Genomic DNA, 21,199 nt, shown 5'->3' with positions numbered 1-21,199 from the left:
GTGTATACAGTTTGCACTTCTAACTACTTGAACTAATTGTATGTCCTCCGTCAACCCAAACTTGTGCAAAAAAACATAATTTCCTAACTTTTGATTGGCGCTACCTTCAGTTTTGTGGGTCACGTGTCCCATGAACCGCTAACACTACTTGAAAACATCGACTGAAATCCTGTTATTCAACATTGGAATTCACTTATATAAAATCTATGTGACAAAGTAGCATTATATCAACATTTTATTTTATAGGACAAACATGTTGAAAAGAGAATGCTTTTCATTATTCTAAGTTGTCCTTGAACATTGGACTTTTCAAATCAACCTTCATTCTAATTCACAATAACATGTTGCTAAGTAACTAAAGCGATTTTCTGCTGGATTTTAGTCAATATATATATATATGAAACATTTTCCCATCACTGCAACAAGCAAGTTCTTTCCTATATCGCAAATTGCAAAAATAAAAGCGGTTTTAATATGTGCTTCAGAATTCTATGAGCCTCTCCAGAATTCCTTATTTGGGGCACCCCTGATATATAAGCTGTCCATTTACATTAACATTACATTTACTTTCTGTATATCTTAAAGGGATTCTACCATTGCAATCAAATTTTTTGTCTCTAACACATACGAATAGCCTTAAGAAAGGCTATTCGTCTCCTACCTTTAGATGTCTTCTCCGCACCGCCGTTCTGTAGAAATCCCAGTTTTCACAGGTATGCAAATGAGTTCTCTCGCAGCACTAGGGGTGGCATACACCGCCCGACACCTATGTGCAGTGAGCGAGCGGAGAGAGCGGTGGGGGAGCGTGGCAAGGTGGGTCCAACTATACTGGGGACGATGTAGTGGGGGATATGAAGCTGGGGACACGCCCTCCCCGGGACACCCCCTCCCCCCAAGACACCCCCTTCCCAACCCCCTGTACCCGCTGCACTGACCTGATCTTGCTCACTGTGTCCCTTCTGAATCGGCACACCCACCTTCAGCCCCCAACCTATGGTGCCACAGCCCTGGCTCCAGAGCCCGCCCACAGCCTGCCATGCACCAATAGGAGGTGCGTGCACAGACCAGCGCTGGCAGAATGCCAGCTGCTACAGCCGAGCCGGAGGATTCTTTGGAGGGTCACGGTGGCGATTTGGGGTGAGTGACCCACATTTAAAGTAGCCTACTACCTTTTCCTGGGCAATATGTGTGTGTGTGTGTGTGTGTGTGTGTGTGTGTGTGTGTGTGTGTGTGTGTGTGTGAAATTTCCCCAAAATCCATTCAGCCATTTGGCTGTGATTGAGGAACAAACATCCAAACACACAAACCCGCAAACATTCACCTTTATAATATTAATAGGATGTGTCCTCTTCATAGTTATTATGCTATATTTTGCAATATGGACGAGTGTTTCCCTACTGTCACCTATTTAGTCAAGATTACTCCAATTGATAATGCTGCATATTGACTCCAGCAGTAGAAAATTACTACAATGATGATATTAGGAAACTGCAAAAAAAAAAAAAAAACGCCAATATAAAAATATTGGAAATGATGATTTCTAAGCTGATAACCTAGAGAGACGTGAAGAATTGTTATCCCATTGCCATCTCTTGCCCTACAGGATCTGTCAGTAGGCTGACATGAAACCTGTGGCAGATCAACGCGGTCTGTCTTTGCATTGCTCTTCTAGTTCTACACGTGTTTCAGCATAAAACATGGGTTAGAAGCTTCTTTACACCTAGAGACTGAAATCCAGTCATCACAACTTCATTTTTCACTGTTTTTATTAAAAATAAAGCTACACAAATCAGAACAACACAAAAAAGGTCTTCATCCTCTGGATACAAACAAGAGTACAGATGTAAAGTCGCAACACAAGCAGCACGGTGTGCTACCTGTTTAATGTAGCCTAGCCTTACAACAGCCCTGCTATGGAAATTGAATATTAATATTCAGGCTGCTAAGCTATTGATGTAGCGCGCCAAATGTTTAGTGATTGCTACCTCCGTATGGCCATTCGCCGTACAGATTTGGGGAGTTATTAAAATACAAGAGATAAGACAAAAAAGTTATTCCTAAAATGGCTAAAGCTGTGTCCATTGTCGTAACCAATTTTGTTATTTTCTCAATATATCTAAAACTAATGGAAATATACGAACAAAAATAGAAAAGGCCGCGCTAATAGGATGTAAAAATATATATATATATATATATATATATATATATATATATATATATATATAGGAATATATATTCTTTTCCGTGACCAATAGAGATGTAAGTACCTGTTACGGCGCCTTCCGTCAATTGGTGGGCGTAAACAAGTTTTATTCGGGTTACTATAGATATAGATCTGATGAAGGGGTGGTACAAGTGAGGTACTAAGAAACCCCAAAACGCGTTATCTTTAATAAACCACTTTTTTAAAATATTAAGAATACCTCTCTGTTCATCACCGTGAGGAGCGCGAAGTAGGTCCTTTATCTGAGGGTATACCCCTCAGTATTTTCCTTCCTAAAACTAATGGAGCACAACTTTGTAAATCGTGTGTCTTGCAATTTCTTTTGTTTGTACAACTCTTCTGCAGACCTATGTGTCTCCATGGTCAAATAGAAACTATGTAGTATGTAACGATGTAGCAGATCTTGTAATTCTATTTCCTTCTATGTGTTCTCAATTGTATGCCAACATACTGTGCATTTGGTAAGAACTGGGTGAAATCTGAACGAGGCTTGTAGAACTCCATGAACGTAAGACCATTGCAGATCTAAGGGCCCCTTCACATGGCGTAAGCGCTCGGCTCATTCCGAGCCGTACACGCGAGTGCTTCTAAACACTTCCCATTAAACTTCAATGGGAGCCCTCGTAAAGTCGGCTTTATGTGTGCTCCCATTGAAGTGAATGGGAAGTGTTTAGAAGCGCTCGCTAGTACGGCTCGGAATGAGCCGAGTGCTTATGCCGTGTGAAGGGGCTCTAATATTGATGACCTATTTTAATGATAACCCCTATAAAACCTTTCCAATACTTCATATCTATAGTCATTTAACACATGAACACATTTTAATATTAATGGCCTATCTCTTCGGTGGACCATCAACATTTCATTGGCGGGGGTCCAACTCTGGGCAATGGGCATCTCTACTAGTATTAGCAGAAGGGACTGTGACTTCAAGAGGACTGAGCCATAGTGGGATTCAGCCAGGGGTGAACCTACTTTTTTTGCCGCCTGAGGCGGACAACAGAAAGCCCCCCCACCCCCTGGAGCGGAGGGGGTGGAGTGGAGCGAAGGGGGACATGGCGGAGCGGCGTTAGCAGACAGAGAGCAGGCAGGGAGAGGACCTGCTCTCTGTCTGAGCGTGAGGGGTGGCCGCTGGAGCAGCGCTGCGTCCACAGGGCCTCCCCAATCTACCACTCGCTTCCCGTGTCGGGCTGTCGAGACGGAGAGACAGTTTGTCCTGGACTGGCTTAGGTAAGCAAAAATAAATGAACTACTATAAGGGAAAACTATCAAACTAAAAAGTCCCAGAAAATCCCTTTCAAATGTGCTCCAAGCTGAAACCTAGTAGATGTGCCTGTAACCACATCCAGATTCTAGGATTGTTTCTCTAGTCCTCAAATACCCTGTACGTCAATGCCGCACATCAGCCATATTGTTTTACTCATCATGTGGATCCGTTATCACCTCCACAGCAAAAATCTGAGAATCAGCCTCAGATTTATGTGGCTGGATTCTTTGAATCATCTACGTTTGAGCATAGCCTAAGGGTACCGACTAAGATAAGTACAGTATAGTCCAATATACATAAAAACAGAATGCAGAAAATAGAATGTCGGAAACCATAAAATAATGCAGGAAATAAAAACAATACATACAGCGCAACTCTTGTCTGGATTTCTCTTCCAGTGCTTCTTATCCTGCTTTTTCAGTGCTGTAGAACGTAAAGACGCATGAGCAGCACTCCGGGGGTTAAGTGTCAGAATATTCTGAAAATAGTAAAAAATAGAGTTCGTTATCACTTATAACAAAGTGAACATGTATAATGTGACATTCTGTTGTAACCACATACAACCTAGAAACAACAAAGCCAAAAAAGCATTTCATAATACTTGGGTATGTTGAATGGAAATCACTCTATAGTCCGGCACTTTTTGGGTACAGCAGGTGCCCCGTGACATTTATGGCCTGCAATTTGTTGAAAAAACCCACAGGATAGAGGATAAGTTTCACAACTTGCACTTCATTAACTGATCCAGTCTCCGGTAGCCCCATAAAAGTGAATGAAGCGGCGGTCACATAAGGGCTGTATGGCATCATTCACAAGGAGCCCTTAGGCTGAGGCCCCACGTTGCGGAAACGCAGCTTCTTTTGTTGCAGATTTTGCAGCTTTTTTTTTTGAGCCAAACGTAGGAGTGGCTTCAAAAGGGAATGGAAAGGAATAGGAAGTTCTTATACTTCTGTCATCTGTTCAATCCACTCCTTACTTTGGCTCAAAAAACCGCAACAAAATCTGCAACAAAAAATGCTGCATTTCCGCAACGTGGGGCTTCAGCCTTAGGTAACTTTCAGTCCCGGATAGAGATGAGCAAAGACTATTCGAAACAGCCGTTTGGAATAGCACGCTCTCATAGAAATGAATGGAAGCGGCCACGTCCATTCATTTCTATGGGAGTGTGCTATTCGAAACGGCTGTTTCGAATAGTGTTCGCTCATCTCTAGTCCCGATCACTGGGGGACCCTGTGGTAGGACCCCTATTGATGAGACACTTGCAGGCTTAGCAAATGTTCTGGGACTGGGGGTATGGCTACCCGATACCTTTGATGGCGACTCGTCTACCCTGAGAACAAAAGGAACTGCCATGTTAAAATCCAACATCTAAGTGTTTCTTTCCCCTGACATCTGCTGTTGAAGGACAATTGGGTGGCTTCCATACATGATAAATGGCTAGTCCACAATTTAGGGAAAGTGGCAGCAGCTACCAAAACCAAAATCCTTAGTCGATCCCATGCTTCTCATGGCTGCAGGGAATGAAGCCATCCCTACTAACCTTCTTCCATTACTGACAGCATTATATAACATCATAGTATTACTGTATACTCCTTAATAGCTGAATTTTCTTGGGGTGCGTCCATATAGAGACATGTCCACCTATAACTTAGCTTGTATTTGGTTAAGGATTCCAATAGAAGCTAGGATTGAGCCGATCTTGAGATTTCAGGATCGATTTTAAAATCCGATTTCCGATCGTTTTCGTGAAATTTACTCGATTGCCGATCAGGATCAGATCTTTCCCAATCCCGATCACTCAACCCTAGTCAATGCTTCTCTATGGGAAGAGTCACATTTAGGATTGAGCCGATCTTGAGATTTCAAAATCCGATTTCTGGTCATTTTCCAGCCGATCCCGATCGTGAAATTTGCTCGATCGCTGATCGGTATCCGATCTTTTCCTATATCAATCCTCATAGAAGCCAATTTAACATGAAATTATGACGTGCAAACAAGACTCTTGACAGGCTGCATTTCACATAACAAACAATGGGTGACTACATATACATTATAGGATATCGCTGAAAAACAATATTGTCTCGATAATTCTAATCCTTCTTTATATTGTACATGAATTAATTATATGTAGCCATGATGACCTACTTGGATGTACAGATAATACATTTCTAAGGTTTGAGTATAAAGATTCTCCGAACTTAATCCTTGAGTTCTATATATACTATATTTGAGGACAGGAAACATTTTATCACACAGAATGGCTGTGAACATCATCTGAATCTTTTGATGGACAAGCTGAGAGCTAACAGAGTGTTCCTAGAGTTAATGATGAGAACTTCACACAGTGCACAATAGTAACTCCACAGCAATATGCCAGGTGGAACCACTGGATATACAGGAAATCTGACACTGACAGATTACTCCTCATTTTATAGTCCATGGTGCTTTGACAGAGCACAATTTTAGCTACAATGCTTGTTTTACCAAAACTTCCCCAATCTGTTTTGCAACTGTTCCATCAGTCTCTGGTGCTGCTGGGTTCACAAACACTAATCAATCATGTTTTCTATTCTGTGTTTCCAGTTTAATTCCTCAAATGAGTAAATCTCCTGTAAAAGTCAATCACAGTGTCAGGCTAATGTTTGATTTCTTAGCATTTCTTGCCATATTATTTAGTGTGTATAGAGTGCAAAATATGAAAGGGACAAGATAGTACGGGGCTATACATTACCAGGGAACATATTGGAACATGTCAGCTTAAACATGGGGCAGATATCATAGCGAAACTGTAGGGGCAGCATATGGATTCTGCCTAATGTACATATAATGGATCTGATGGCTTTGCAAACAGGATTGACAAGTGTCGACTCTCTGGATCAGTGAGGATCCCATCATCAGATCTCCAATGAAGATGATATGGATGGGACATATAATATAGTTAGCAGCTGATAGGGCAAACCTTTTCAGATTTGTTTCACCTTAAAGGGATTGTACATGATACCGTGGAAACTGTGGAAAGTGGAAAAAAACCAACAACAACCCATACTAATCTGCCCCCAATGCCAATGTCCAGTCCCCATGGCGCCCTGGGATTTCTTTGGTGGAAGTGTCCCCTCTACACTTGACTTTGGCCTCAGCGGCCTAAAGAAAGGACACGGGATATCACTCATGGATGTCACAGGTCACATCCCAATACATTTCCTTAGGTCGCCAAAGAGATTGTATAATAGTGATTGGTGGAGGGCTACCCCCAAAAATCTTGTATTTTGCTGAACCAGAGAATTTTGGGAAATTTGTAATGAGTTGCTTTGCTTATCTCTAATTGTCAACATACCCAGGGTCATGGAGATAGCATGAACAAGATATCTAGATTTTAGTGCCCCCATTGAAAAATGGAAAAGAGAAGGGGTTCCTCCCATATGTTGTAAGTGACATCTGTAGTGTTCAGTTAAAGGGGTTGTCCCATCACAAGGACCCTATCTATACTGCTTGTTAATGTGAATGCAAGACTTTTCCTAAATACACTGCTTCAGCAAAACTGCCTTGTTTGTCCACTATATTACTTTATTGATTTTTTTTGACACATCCTTTGACTTATCTGGTCATAAGTCAAGTGATGTATCTGCCTGCTCTGAGGGGGGAGGGAGGAGGGGCTAAGTGCACGGGAGCGAGCCTGAAAGGGAGAGGGGGTAGTTTACCCTTTGGGGGGAAGGGGCCGCCATCACTCCTGCCGCTGCTGGTTTCATGCAGGGCAGGAGCATAGCAATGTTGCAGGCATCTGTGCGACTACACTCCCCGGCATCCGCCTCTCTATTACAGCGGATGCCGGGTCTGTATCCACATATGCCGAGATGCCGCTAGCCCTGCGTGCACGCTCATAGATGGTGAGACCAGTCTAGCCTTCACAATGCCAATACAGACCCGGCATCCGCCTCTCTATTATTAGTCTGTATTCACATTTTGAAGTCTCACCATCTATGAGAGTACACGCAGGGCCAGCGGCATCTCTCCGCTGGCTTTGCATATGTAACCCCGCCCACCAATGACGCAACAAAGCAGGAAGACAGAAGAATTTACAGCAACGAAGACTGGTGAGTATGCGACGTGGGAATACCCCTTTAAGAGGCTGTTAGAGCCATCACTGCCAACAGAGAGCAGGGGCCAGGAAGCATTCAGCACAGAGGACTCTGGACACTGTACATGAAGAGGTCACCTCCTGGACATTTGCAGGGGGCTTTAAATCTAGATTTAGATGTAAGCAGCATGACCATCATCCCAGGTATGTTTATATGGCCCTCCCCTCTTTTATATGGAGCACTTGCCAATTTTGAGGTGTCAAAATCTCTGGGAATTGGATTAAAGGGAGTGTACCGTTATTACATATTATATTATTCTGACCTCAGGGGGAAAAAAACACATTTTAATCAAATGTAGTCATTAACAGATTCTCGATCTACATACGTATGTCACACTTTTTACAGAGCCCCCTGGTGCTAGGTCATAGATCCATATGATAAGTGTCAGACTGTAATAGGCTTTCTATTATTACGGTCAGAATGCCCCTACTGTATATGTCACATCAGGAAACTTCTGTGTATATATTCTTATAGGTTCAGACATCAGTATGAAAATCTAATAAAGGGGTCTCTACGGCTCTGTTGATATCCTATGAGTAATTTGCTACATTTTCTAAGGAGTTTCATGCCCTGGTGTATAATACATTTAACATTTTCGCAATTAAGGTATCACTCTCGTAGACAGAGCACTTCATCCATTAAGTGCACCAGACCTCTCGCCGGCAGTGATTGGCCTGATTAGTTCTACCAGAATGTAAAAGTAGCGCACGAGCGTTCAGGCGATAAATGATTGCCAACAGCAGCGAGAAATGAGCAGCGGATACCTAGGAATTGTATGAGTCCGACAATTCAATTCTAACTACTTCAATTTTATCAAATCAAGCAAGTAAAATATAGCTTTATATCAATTTTCGTTATATAGACGCATACCTTATCTACGGGGTATATAAAGTGTAATATTATAAACATAATGCATGCACATAACCAATAATGTGCACTATATAGCAGCTGGAAAACATGTCAGCTCTCTATTGTATGGACTTCCGGACCCATATCTCACATTGCGGGCAACTGTGGAAGGGATAGTACTTGAGTAATTACAGTCATATCCAGTGGCATAACTAAAGTCTAGTGGGCCCCGGTGCAATCTTTTGTCCGGGCCCCCTACCTCATCCCTACAGTGAATTCTTGATAGTGATGGTTACAGGGGGCTAAGGAGTTTACTCCACCTTAGTGCGGTTAGGGGAATCTGTGGGTCTCCTTGGCTTATGGGCCAGATGGAAGCTGCAATCTCTATACTGATGCCAGTGCTTATGGGCCCCCTAATCATGGGTTCCTGGGCCCCAGTGTGACTGCATCCTCTGCACCCCCTCAAGTTACACCCCTGTTCATATCTAATTTTTCAGATCATAGAGCTACTGTGACCCTACAGGTTGTATAAGGGTGTATGGGTGGCCTGTTACCCAATGTAATTTTTCTTACTAGAGGTTTTGTAGGCTGTACTTTATACTCATTTTACTATACTATAATAGAAATCATCCCACCATTGACCCAATTCCTGCTTCCAAAATTCTGTTTCTACAGAGCACCTAATGGTTGGAGGCAGAGCTATAGGAGAAGAGAGAGCAACAGCCTGAACCAATCAGGAGACAGGAGGTGTGTCTCAGACTACATCCCCATAGACACCATACCTAAACTGTAGTCACAGATATCAGCTGTAAGGGAGCATAGCTTAAAATCAGCCAAGCAGCAGTAACATAAAAATCAGGTAATCATCCTTTAGGTAGTGAGAACCCATGAGTGTAACAGTCTTTAAGGAGCCAAGTTTGGCCAAGTATGGGATTTGGGGTTTGCCATTTATGGATCATTATTATACTCTAGGGTCTCTACAGACCCCAGTTTATAATAGGTGAAAGCACAGGGGCGGCGAAAACAAGAAACAGTGATATTGACCTTCTATCACCTCTACTGGGCTTCCCCATGGCATCAGGCTCCCTCCCTCCATCCTCCTGGTTGACATCAGCATGCTTGTGCTCCCCATGGACCATTTAGACCCAATAACAGAGCCCAGTGGTCCCCCGGGTGTAGCTGATATCACCCAGGAGGCTGAACGAGGACCGAAGATGCCCACAAGGGAGCACTGGGCGCCAAGATGAAGCCCCACACAAGTAAGGGAAGGGAAGGACGAATGTTTTTGTTTTTCCACACCCTCTGGGTCTCCTCTTATTATATTCTATGGTCTGAGAAAACTCCTGAATAGTACTTTTGGTTAACACAAACATTTGGTTATTGACTTGCATGAAAACAGCTATTTTGTTTCCCACCATATCATGACAATGGAAGAACTAACATTCATTGAATGGCTGCTACATCTGTATACAGTATAATAACTATAACTATCCTTTCTGTTATTTTAGCAACATAACCATCATATTTAAATGCAATTTTATTACTAAACTGTGCATAGTATATCCAGTCTACATCATATCCAGTCTACATATCCAGTCTACATCATATGTATAGTATATATGAACTCATGTACTGTTAAACAAAGCTCCTCCTAAAGTGTTAAAGAAGACCTCCATTGGGAACATAGCTTTTCATTATTGCACCATCCTAGACTTATTTTATGTATATTGGGAGGTATTTTATCAAGAATGATTCATAAAAACCCCAACAACCATGTGCATGTGGCCAATGAAATTAATTGGTCCATATTCTATTGATTCCTTTGGATCCAAACCCTAACCAACCAACAGGAAGTGAGCCAACGTCACGACACTTGCAGTGGTTGATGACATCATTCAGGAGGCCAGAAGAGGCCAGAGGCCAAGGAGTAAGATAATAGTGGTTCTTGATTAGTGGACCCCAAAAATTTCAGGTTTGGCTGAACTAATGCTAAGAGCATTGCTTTAAAATGTAAAGAGGAGGAGGGAATAGACCGGCACAATAGAGGGAACAATGACATTAAGTGAGTGGCATGGTTGGCACTATGAGAACTTTGAGGGGTAATTAGATTTTTGGCTTTCTCTGCCAAACCATTCAACCAATTTCTCTCAATTTTGGAATTGTATTACTATTACATATTGTATTTGTATACAGTTATATAAATATTATACAGTGTGAAGCACAATGGATGTCACATCTGCTGGGCAAGCACAGGGAAGGGGAATTTACAGTATATATATTCATGCAGAACACATTGCGGAATATTTATAGCCTGTACAAATAAACAGGATCACATTCTGTACGGTGTACATAGGGATTATATTACATAAAACAGCTCAGTGAGAGTATTATACAGAATAATATTTGCTTCTATGTTGCTGAAAACTGTACAAAGTTATATTAAGCAATGGGGAAACATACTGGAAATGTACAAATGCAATGACTATACAATACATGTACACACGAGGCAGTATAAAGGTACAACTCCAGATACAGAACGAAAGAGTACTAGCCAAATAAGCTGGATATGTATCTCCTATCTATCTATCTATCTATCTATCTATCTATCTATCTATCTATCATCTATCTATCTCCTATCTATCTATCTATCTATCTATCTATCTATCTATCTATCATCTATCTATCTATCTATCTATCTATCTATCTATCATCTATCTATCTCCTATCTATCTATCTATCTATCTATCTATCTATCTATCTCCTATCTATCTATCTATCTATCTATCTATCTATCTATCTATCTCCTATCTATCTATCTATCTATCTATCTATCTATCTATCTATCTCCTATCTATCTATCTATCATCTATCTCCTATCTATCTATCTATCTATCTATCTATCTATCTATCTATCTATCTATCTATCTCCTATCTATCTATCTATCTATCTATCTATCTATCTATCCACCTATCTCCTATCTATCTATCTATCTATCTATCTTATGGAAAGTATATAGAGAAGAGCCAGAGTCCGTTTGGATGTAACTGGATTTTACCTGAATTTTCTGAAAGTTTTGGGCTTGACCCGAGCCCAAAACTTTTGGAGTTTATGACCCAGAAAACACTATTATACTCTAGATCTCTTCAGACTCAGGAACCCAGGAGTATATTGAGTGTAACTCTTCTGAGGTTCACCCTTCTCTAATAGTATATAAGAACAGTTGATTACAAACATATACATCTGAAAAGAAGGCTAGTTAAGGTTATGATGACTAAGGTTAGTTAGTCATAGATAGGTACACCAGGCAATGCCATGCCAATGGACCCTTCCATATTTCTCAGGAGAAGCCTTCATTCAATCCCCTGCCATCTTGAAGCTGGAAGTAATGGCGGAATGGGATATTCAATATGGCTGTCTGTTTTTGGAATTCGAACCATTATCAATCTAGGATTTCTCATTTATACAGAGAATAGTTGATAATAACCTGCTACTGCTATACCATTTTAACTTGAAAGCGCTCTAAAACCCTCAACTATATGGTCACATGTAATCTCGAAAGATAAGAGGTCACCAAATGCAAGGGAGAAATGCCATTGCCTTCTGACTAGATTTACCCTCAGAGGCAGAACAGTAACTATCATTTGCGGATATAGACAGTGCAATAGCACTTATGGGTCCCTTGTATTGTAGCATCTCAGTATAGAGAACCCCTGTATGTCCCTCTCACAATTCACCAGCCATGGCCATAAAGATCATTAGTTGAGGCGTGCCATTTACCAGTAGTCTAATACACAGTTTAAAGGACAGTGCTCCTAACTAGAGATGAGCGAACACTAAAATGTTCGGGGTTCGAAATCTGATTCGAACAGCCACACACTGTTCGACTGTTCGAATGTATTTCGAACCCCATTATAGTATATGGGGGAAATGCTCATTTCAGGGGTACGCAACATTCGATCAAATTCTACTTACCAAGTCCAAGAGTGAGGGTCGGGCTGGATTTTTCTCCCTGCGCACTACAAGCAGACATGCGCAGTCGGCTCTGCCCAGGCCTGATGCCTGGCAGAGTGAATTCAAAGCCGGAAGAGGACTCGGGGACGCTGGGAGAAGACTTCTAAAGGTAAGAGAAGAACCAGTGTTGATTGGCAATGTATAGCATTCTGCCAATCAACGCTGGTTCTGCATCGAATCTTAACTTCGAACAGCTAGTAGTACTCGATCGAGTACGAGTATTTTGAATACCGTAGTATTCGATCTAACACCTACTCGATCGAGTACTACTCGCTCATCTCTACTCCTAACCTATTGGGCGCCTGTACCACTGCACAGGGTGCACCAATGCTAGGTCAACCCTTGGAAACCGCAATCATATAAATGGTTAGTATCTGATATGCATTGTAGGGATGTAGGGCGCAAACCTTATGGGTATGTTCATATGGCAGAAACATTTTCCACCGTGTGAACTCTCCACGCGGCTAGCAGTGACGGGATGCCGATGCAATGCACCAGCATCCCGTTCCTGATTAGGCCCGACTGAATGTGCCTAATCGGGAGTGAGTTTCGCGTCGCGGATGCCACTGTTGTCACAGACACGGAATCTATGGGAAGAAAGGACATGTCGCTCCTCTTTCCTGATTATTTCATTCTGTGATGGGGCAGGGAAAGCCCTTCTTATTGAAAATAATCATGAATTCCCTCGGCGACCGTTCAATTGCCATTTCACAAGCTAACACCATTTATTACGACGCTCTATTTCTACACAATCCCGTGAATGTTGTTTTCGATCAGACTTTATATTTACAACATTGTTTCTGAGATAAGCGTTGTTAAAATATTTCCACCCCGCAGCTTACTGGTAAATCATGATAAACTGGTCTAAGCTCCGGGTAAATTAGTTACCATAATTAACTTAGCTACATGTTAAAACCACAAATTACCTGAAAGTACACCGGATGACATTTTTATTGTTAAGGGAATTTAGATCTTCTGAGGCAATTTTTGTTCTTATGTTGCATTGTGACAGGTCAAAATTAATGTAATGAAGGTACAATTAATGGAATTAATAAGCTCTGCTGTAGGTTACTGAAATATAATGAAAGGGTGATGCTAAATCCTCTAGTGATTACAGTGTGTACCTTCACAGATGGATGACTACCTGCAGACGCTAATTCTTGCTTTTGTCCAACAAATACCTATCAGGGACAGGCCACTGTGTTTATTACATGTGTCATTTATTTCGGGAGATTAATGCTTTAATGCTCATTTTGTATATACTAACTAGAAATGTAAAGCTTTGCTGTATTGAAGCTTTTCCCTATTAAGTATAGTTGGTGGAATTTTAAGGATAGTGCCTTAAATTCTCAGACAACAACCTCGAATACTGTATACTGGTCTGTTGGATGAGAAGACCTGTTTATTTTTCCCAAAAAATATTCCTTATTGACTGTATACCTTTGTAGTTAGGGCAAGGTAGGTTTTATTAAAAAAATTGAGTCCTGAATAGAGATGAGCGAGTAGTATTCGATTGAGTACCACTCGCTATTCGAATGTAAAAGTTCGATGCAGAACCAGCATTGATTGGCCGAATGCTATACAGTTGGCCAATCAACGCTGGTTCTTCTCCTACCTTTAGAAGTCTTCTCCGTGCAGCGTCCCCGCGGCGTCTTCCAGCTCTGAATTCACTCTGCCAGGCATCAGGCCTGGGCAGAGCCGACTGCGCATGCCCACTTGTAGAGCAGACATGCGTAGTTGGCTCTGCCCAGGCCTGATGCCTGGCAGAGTGAATTCAGAGCTGGAAGATGCCGCGGGGATGCTACATGGAGAAGACTTCTCGGAGGATCCAGCCTGACCCTTACTCGTGGACTTGGTAAGTATAATTTGATCGAATGTTGCCTACCCCTGAAACGAGCATATTCCCTCCATAGACTATAATAGGGTTCGATATTCGATTCGAGTAGTCGAATATTGAGGGGCTACTCGAAACGAATATCGAACCTCGAACATTTAACTGTTCGCTCATCTCTAGTCCTGAACAATTAATCTAACCTTCAAGTTATCCTCTCCCCTTCTGGCAATTTAGTTTGTTCCTTGTATTTTTGGGCACATAATTCTGTCATACTGCATACAAGATAATACTGACAAATACATAATAAAGACATATTTCCCTTTCTTAAGGGTATTCTGACGTGGGTTTAGCTTAAAATGGGATTCTAATGATAGAATCCCTTTAATACATGAGTATTTTTGAAACTACGGGGCCATAGAGTTTAATAGTGTCCATTGCCCGGTTCCGGCTTTGCTTCAATGGAAAAATAGTAATTATTTTGCAGAAATCATGTTGTGCAGTCTTTCCTTCCCCCTTATTCCACCTTCTATGACATAGGAAAGGCTAAAATAGAGGTCATATTAGGTACTTCATATCTAAATTATAATATGATTTAAGGGAGCTTAATAGAATGAAAGCATTTTAATAAATAATCTATTTCACAGCAGGGTTTAACAAATTGGTATTATGTGAGCTTGGCATCTGTAATCTACATCTCTGCCTTTATCTTAATGAGAATTGGCTTTGAAGTGACTTGAAGACAGAAGAGCAAAAAAAAAAGAAAACAAATATTTTATTACTGCTGTGTACAAATTCCAGCGTTCCAAGCCGTACCATCAATTCTTTGAACTCGAAACGGAATTGTGCTGGCTTCTCCTTATTATTCTATTATTAAACACAATATAATGTTTCATTCAGTCAACGTGCAGTTTAGAAACAGGTTTCAACCTCTTCGGTGCCAGGAGACGGGAGCGTCTAGGTTTCCTCGCGGCCGCCGGGCTTCTAAGTGGCTTCCAGTGGCTGTCGAGGGGTTAAAGTCAACTGGAAAGAAGCAAGAACTATCAAACTGCAACATTCACCAAAAAGCATAAAACATGAGCCTTTGTTTTCTCTTCAGTGCTGAAGGCAAGAAAAAAAAAAAAAAAAGATGGGAAGTAAAGCCCCATGAGTTTTCGTTTCTAAAAGCGTTGAGCAATTCTAGTAGTTTAATGGGCTTCAACAATCACTTGAAAAATGTGTCTCCATAAAATGGAAATACTGTACACCGAAATACGACGTGAGAAGCAGCAGGTAGGCAATGGTCTGTAATTTTAAACCAACAAAGGAAAATGTAATTCTCATAAGATTTTCTTCACTTATATGGCACTTAGGAAGACATAAGATTTTAATCTACTTGTGGTACATACACTATAATGATGAATACAAATAACATTAACCAAACCGTTCACAATACAATAGAGGAGCCATTTACATTGTCCACATAAAGACACTGCAGCGTGTTATGACTGCTTTTATGTGTCAGCATCGGCGTCCTCGGCTTCTAATTCGCCATGTAGATTATGTCAGAAGGAAATTTCAGGAATAACGGTAACTCGAGTGAATTGATGTCGGAGTAGAACAGTTTCACAGGTAGTCTCAGAGAAAAGCATGAATGCTGACTGCAGGTATACAGGATATGGACCCAGTGATGTTATTAAGGGAAGTCTTTCACATTGTACATGCAGTTCTAACTGTGGTCAGTAGGGCATAGAACAGAAGGAAGGGAGGGGCAACACGGTGGCTCAGTGGTTAGCATTGCAGTCTTGCAGTGCTGGAGTCCTGGGATCGAATCCCACCAGGAACAACATCTGCATCTGCAAGGAGTCTGTATGTTCTCCCTGTGTTTGCATGGATTTCCTCCCATTCTACAAAGACATGCTGATAGGAAAAAAAAGGTATACTGTGATTACTATATGGGGCTTAGAATCTATATAAAAGGAACAAAGCGGAGTGATATATACAGTAATGTTGTAGGAAAAGATTCAATAAAACTTAATTTATTGATTTAAATTTTTTAACTCTTTTTAAGCTTAGTTGCTCTTTGGGCAGTCAGTGTTAGCCCATCCTGTAAGTGGGGCCACATGGTGGCTCAGTAATTAGTACTACAGCCTTGCAGCGCTGGGTCCTGGTGTTCAAATCCCACCAAGGGCAAAAAAAAACATCTGCAAGGAGTTTGTATGTTCTCCCTGTGTTTGCATGGATTTCCATCCCATGTTCCAAAAAAAGACATACTGATAGGGGAAAATGTACATTGTGAGCCCTATGTGGGGCTCACTATCTACAAAAAAAAAAAAAAAAGTCCATCCTTTAAAGTCATACAGGGAGGATGGCAATCATTGTATGGGACTGTGCACTGGACCCCTAAACTTAAAAGAGGAAATTAAAGAGATTATATCACTAAAAAAAAACTTTTTTTTTTTCAAACTAAAAGCACATAGGAATCCCCTTTAGGAAGGCTGTTCATCTCTTACCTTTAATTTGCAGGTCCATGGCACCATTTTCAAAGTTTTCTTCTTTTCTTAACTATACAATTATGCTCAGAGCACAGCATCGTCATTTATTCCAGTGCCGCCTCTGTCTCCTGTTCTGATGTGTTTCGTCCTCTTTGGCATATTCCGCGGCCATTTTGTGGTAGTCTCGTGTAAGAGACCAAAGAAAAATGGCCAACAGAACATGCACATTCTGCCAAAGAGGAGGAGCATGTTAGGAATAGAAGCCCACATCTCCTTTTCTTCAGCAAACCGCGCATGTTTTGCAGCCATTTTGCGATTGTCTCGTGTCAGAGACCACCTCAAAATGGCCACGGAACATTCGTAGTCTGCCAAAGAGGAGGACACGCATCAGGAACAGAAGACAGAGTCGGTGCTGGAATTGATGACGATGCTGTGCTCAGAGTATAAAGGAACGTCCCTTGTGCTCTCTGAGCACAAGTAGCATAATAAAGAAAAGAAGAAAAATTTGAAAATGGTGGCACAGACCACCACCACAGACATAATAGATTGTAGGGGCATAGTGGATTCAATTATGGCAATTCCAGTACTGTGGTGTTATATAAGCAACAGAAAATATGGACGAAAAAAAATCACTAAAGCTTAACGTATACTTGCAGTTATAAACAACTGACTAGTGCTTGTGTCTATAAGAAACATTGTACTATATCTTATTAAGAAGATCTATTTCTTTTACCACTTATTAAAATTGTCTCCTGATCCTTATCTTAAATACTGTATGACTGCTTGTTTGCATTATATCTTTGTATTCAGAACTCTATGGAGAAGGGAGGGGTGGAGTAAGAGGCTGTTGTGGACTGGTTAATTGATTTATTGCTTTATTCTGTGCACTGGTAGCCAGTTGTCTATAAGTTTATCAGTGTTACAAGATCACAGAGCAGCAGAGTGCTGCATTGGCAATAATTTGAGTGTCTTATCTAGGGAGTCATCCTCCCCCTTTCCTCTTCAAAGACTAACAGGTAGAAAGTAACTCTTCCTGAAAAGTAGAGAAGATAACATTTCTTTAATAAGATATATTACAAAGATTTTTAGATTAGCATGAACTGCTTGGGCTCCCCCAGAACGGAATGCCGAACGCATTAAAAAGAGGTGAGCTATGAAAGCACACGGAGCCCATAGACTATAATGGGGTCCATGTGTTTTCTGCATGGTGTCTGCACAAATCATACGGAGAGGAAAGTAGTTCTTGAAGTACTTTTCTCTCCAAATGACTTGTGTGGACACCGTGCGGAAAACACACGGACTCCATTATTGTCTATGGGGTAGGTGTCATTGCTCACTGCTTTTTAATGCATTTAGTATTCCATTCGGAGGGTCCCCATGCGGACTTCCAGAACAGAATACTGAACGCAGATGCTAACCAGGCCTTACATCAAGGCTTTCATAGGCTTGCATTAAGAACATAACTTCTGGCACACTCAGCAGAGGCATGAACAAGTCAGTCAAGCTACCGACCAAGTGTTTCAATAGGGCACCAGAACGGAGTCTGTATTGCAACCCCATTGGGACCTCTGCTTGTGTTTGCCTAACTTTATAAACTTTATACATAAAATAGTTAAGGAATCGGCTGAAAAATAATGAAAAAATAAATGTCAGGATACTTGTCGTGACAACTACCTACATGCACTCAGTATGATTCAGGAGCTTGTTTTGCCTCTTGGGGTATGATTGTAGAAAAAACACCCCTGCTCTTTTCTATGTGAATCCATTGTGGATAAGCCTCCTGCTGGAGGGGAGGGGAAGGTGTTGGAGGTGGGAAGGAGCAGAGTCAGAACAGGACTAACAACCATGGTTTCTTTTCAGGCTTTATATCAGAAAATGGTGGTGTAGCACAACTTTTTTTTTCTCTTGGTCACTGCCAGTGGAGTAACTAAAGTCTTGTGGGCCCGGGTGCACACTTTTGTCCAGAGCCTCCTACCCCCTTCCTATAGTGAATTCTTGATAGTGACAGTTAAGGATGCTGATGCGATATCTCAGATACTTGAAAGGGGTACAGCTATAGTACCCACAACTGCAGCTATCAAGAATACGGCGAGTGAGTAGCGCAGCACTTGGCACGTAAACAAAACTGGGAAATATAACATGCTCCGCAGTGGTCCCCACAAAGTATTATGTGCTCCACAATGGACCCCAAACAGTATTATGTGCTCCACAGTGGCCTCCAAACAATATCACATGCTCCACTGTGGCCCTCACACAGAATTATATGCTCACAGTGGCCCCACACAGAATTATATGCTCACAGTGGCCCCACACAGAAGTATATGCTCACAGTGGCCCCACACAGTATTATATGTTCATAGTGGCCCTCACAAAGTATTATATGCTCCACACTGGCCCCCACACAGAATTAGGCCCCTTTCCATTAACAATATGTATAGTGGTGGTACAAGGTTTTCCCAGACCACTATGGTTCAGAGCCCTGGACATTTAAAGCAGGCCAGGGCCTCATAACCCTCCGGACCTTGTCGCAGTTGCACTCCCTGCATCCACGCTCATTACGCCAATGGTCACTGCCACAAAAAATCTGTCAGGCTGATATACAGTCTGAACAGAAACCCAACTCCAACTCTTCCTGCCCCATCTTATTAAAATCTTATGGTCTCATACTTTCTGCATTGTCTCTGAAACAAGAGAACGATCTTGGATTTGGATCACTGTCCCACTATGGCCTGCCTGGAGCTATTTTGCACCTGTTCGAAACAGTTTTCATATTTTTATCAGTACAATTCTTATGTTTGCGTATTTTGTGAAGTTTCTTTTTTTTTTTTTTTTTGTTCGGAAAAAATAAAGACAAAGCTATAATAAGTCAACCACCCATGCACCATGCCGATACCTGTTCGATGAAGTGAGAAAGTTACTGCCCCCTTCATTACAGTTGGGCTGTTTATCGTTTTCACTTGTAATTAACCTGAAGAAAATAAATTAGCTCCTTATGGTTTGATACAGGGAGTTTTTATAAGCAGGAAAATTAATTATTTGTTGCTTAGAAATGTAAAATATTCCCTGCAGGCTTGTTCTTAGTATTATAATTACTATACTGTATTTCCTGTAAATTGTTAACGTTTGGTTTGCTGAACATGTTCATTCAATATAAACCTCAAATGCTTTTAAGATGGTGAATATACATCAAGTAGAATTGGTTATATTGTGCAGTTTTTGTCTAATACTTCTAATATGTAATATAAAAAAGAGAAATGTAAAACTTACACACACGGTAGGTCTGTTTTCTACTGACTGTCACAATTTAGGGGGATTACAGGGGTCTGAGAGGGCCAATTAGCCTCTTACACTAGGAGGATATCAATGTAAAGGGGTTGTCCCATCTCAAAGATCCTATCTATACTGATAGCTTATGTAAATTGCTTTAGAAATGCTGCTTTGTTTGCCTGCTACGTGACCGTATTTCTCCCATTGTTTACACATCCTTGCTATAACCATAGACTTATAAGACAAGTGATGTCACTTACTCAGTGCTCTTGCCAGTAGGACAATCGTTCAACTAATTGCAGTTTGCTAATAAAGCCAAGTCTATTATCTCAATATGTAAACACACAGATAACACTTAGTCCATTCTGTACAAGCATCTGCATATTATCTGATGTTTATGTGTTGTGAGACTTCTCCACCTGTTTAACAAGAGGGAGGAAGGGGAGAGAAATACAGGAAGTGAGATGAAGTGACTGCAGGCAAAGCTGCTGAAACAATGAGATGGGAAAACCACTTTAAGGCTAAGGCCTCACGGGCTGGAAACGCCGCGCTAAAGCGCTGTGGGAACAACCATGGCATGAACACATTGCGGTTCTTCTCGCAGCTCAGAATTTTCCTCCACGGGACTTTCTGTTACCTTTATATCTACGGGAAAGCCTATGGTGTTTCTGTAGATATAATTGACATGCTGCGATTTCCAAAACCATGCCGCTTTTGGAAACCGCAGAGTGTCCCCACTTCGATTTTTTCCACAAAGCAGGCATGGGATTCACATAAATCCCATCCACATTGCAAGTACTGTAAAATGTCAAGATTTTTCCTGCCAAATTGCGGCATTTCCGGCCCTTGGGGCCCCGGTCTAAGGGTGAATTCACACTGAGTAAACGCTAGCTTATTCTGAACGTAAAACACGTTCAGAATAAGCGGCGTCTAAAGCAGCTCCATTCATTTCTATGGGAGCGGGGATACGAGCGCTCCCCATAGAAATGAATGGGCTGCTTCTTTCACTCCGTGCAGTCCCATTGAAGTGAATGGGGAGTGCCGGCGTATACGGCAAGCTCTGCTCATGCCGGAGCGTACACGCCGGCACTCCCCATTCACTTCAATGGGACTGCACGGAGTGAAAGAAGCAGCCCATTCAT

The 21,199-nt window shown here is 41.5% G+C and overlaps 1 protein-coding gene across 1 annotated transcript in view; it reads right to left on the bottom strand.

Moving 5' to 3' along the window:
• The window catches only part of DPYD (dihydropyrimidine dehydrogenase), a 655,808-nt gene that overhangs the window by 609,748 nt on the left and 24,861 nt on the right, over nt 1-21,199 (bottom strand). The window contains exon 2 of the mRNA XM_075286742.1: nt 3,856-3,966. Within this exon, the coding sequence (XP_075142843.1) occupies nt 3,856-3,966 (111 nt within the window). The remainder of the gene's footprint in view (nt 1-3,855; nt 3,967-21,199) is intronic.

Source organism: Leptodactylus fuscus, chromosome 9 (assembly GCF_031893055.1).
Source record: "Leptodactylus fuscus isolate aLepFus1 chromosome 9, aLepFus1.hap2, whole genome shotgun sequence".
Classification (NCBI taxonomy): domain Eukaryota; kingdom Metazoa; phylum Chordata; class Amphibia; order Anura; family Leptodactylidae; genus Leptodactylus; species Leptodactylus fuscus.
The sequence above is the reverse complement of the archived record's forward strand: the minus strand, read 5'-3'. Positions and strand labels throughout refer to the sequence as shown.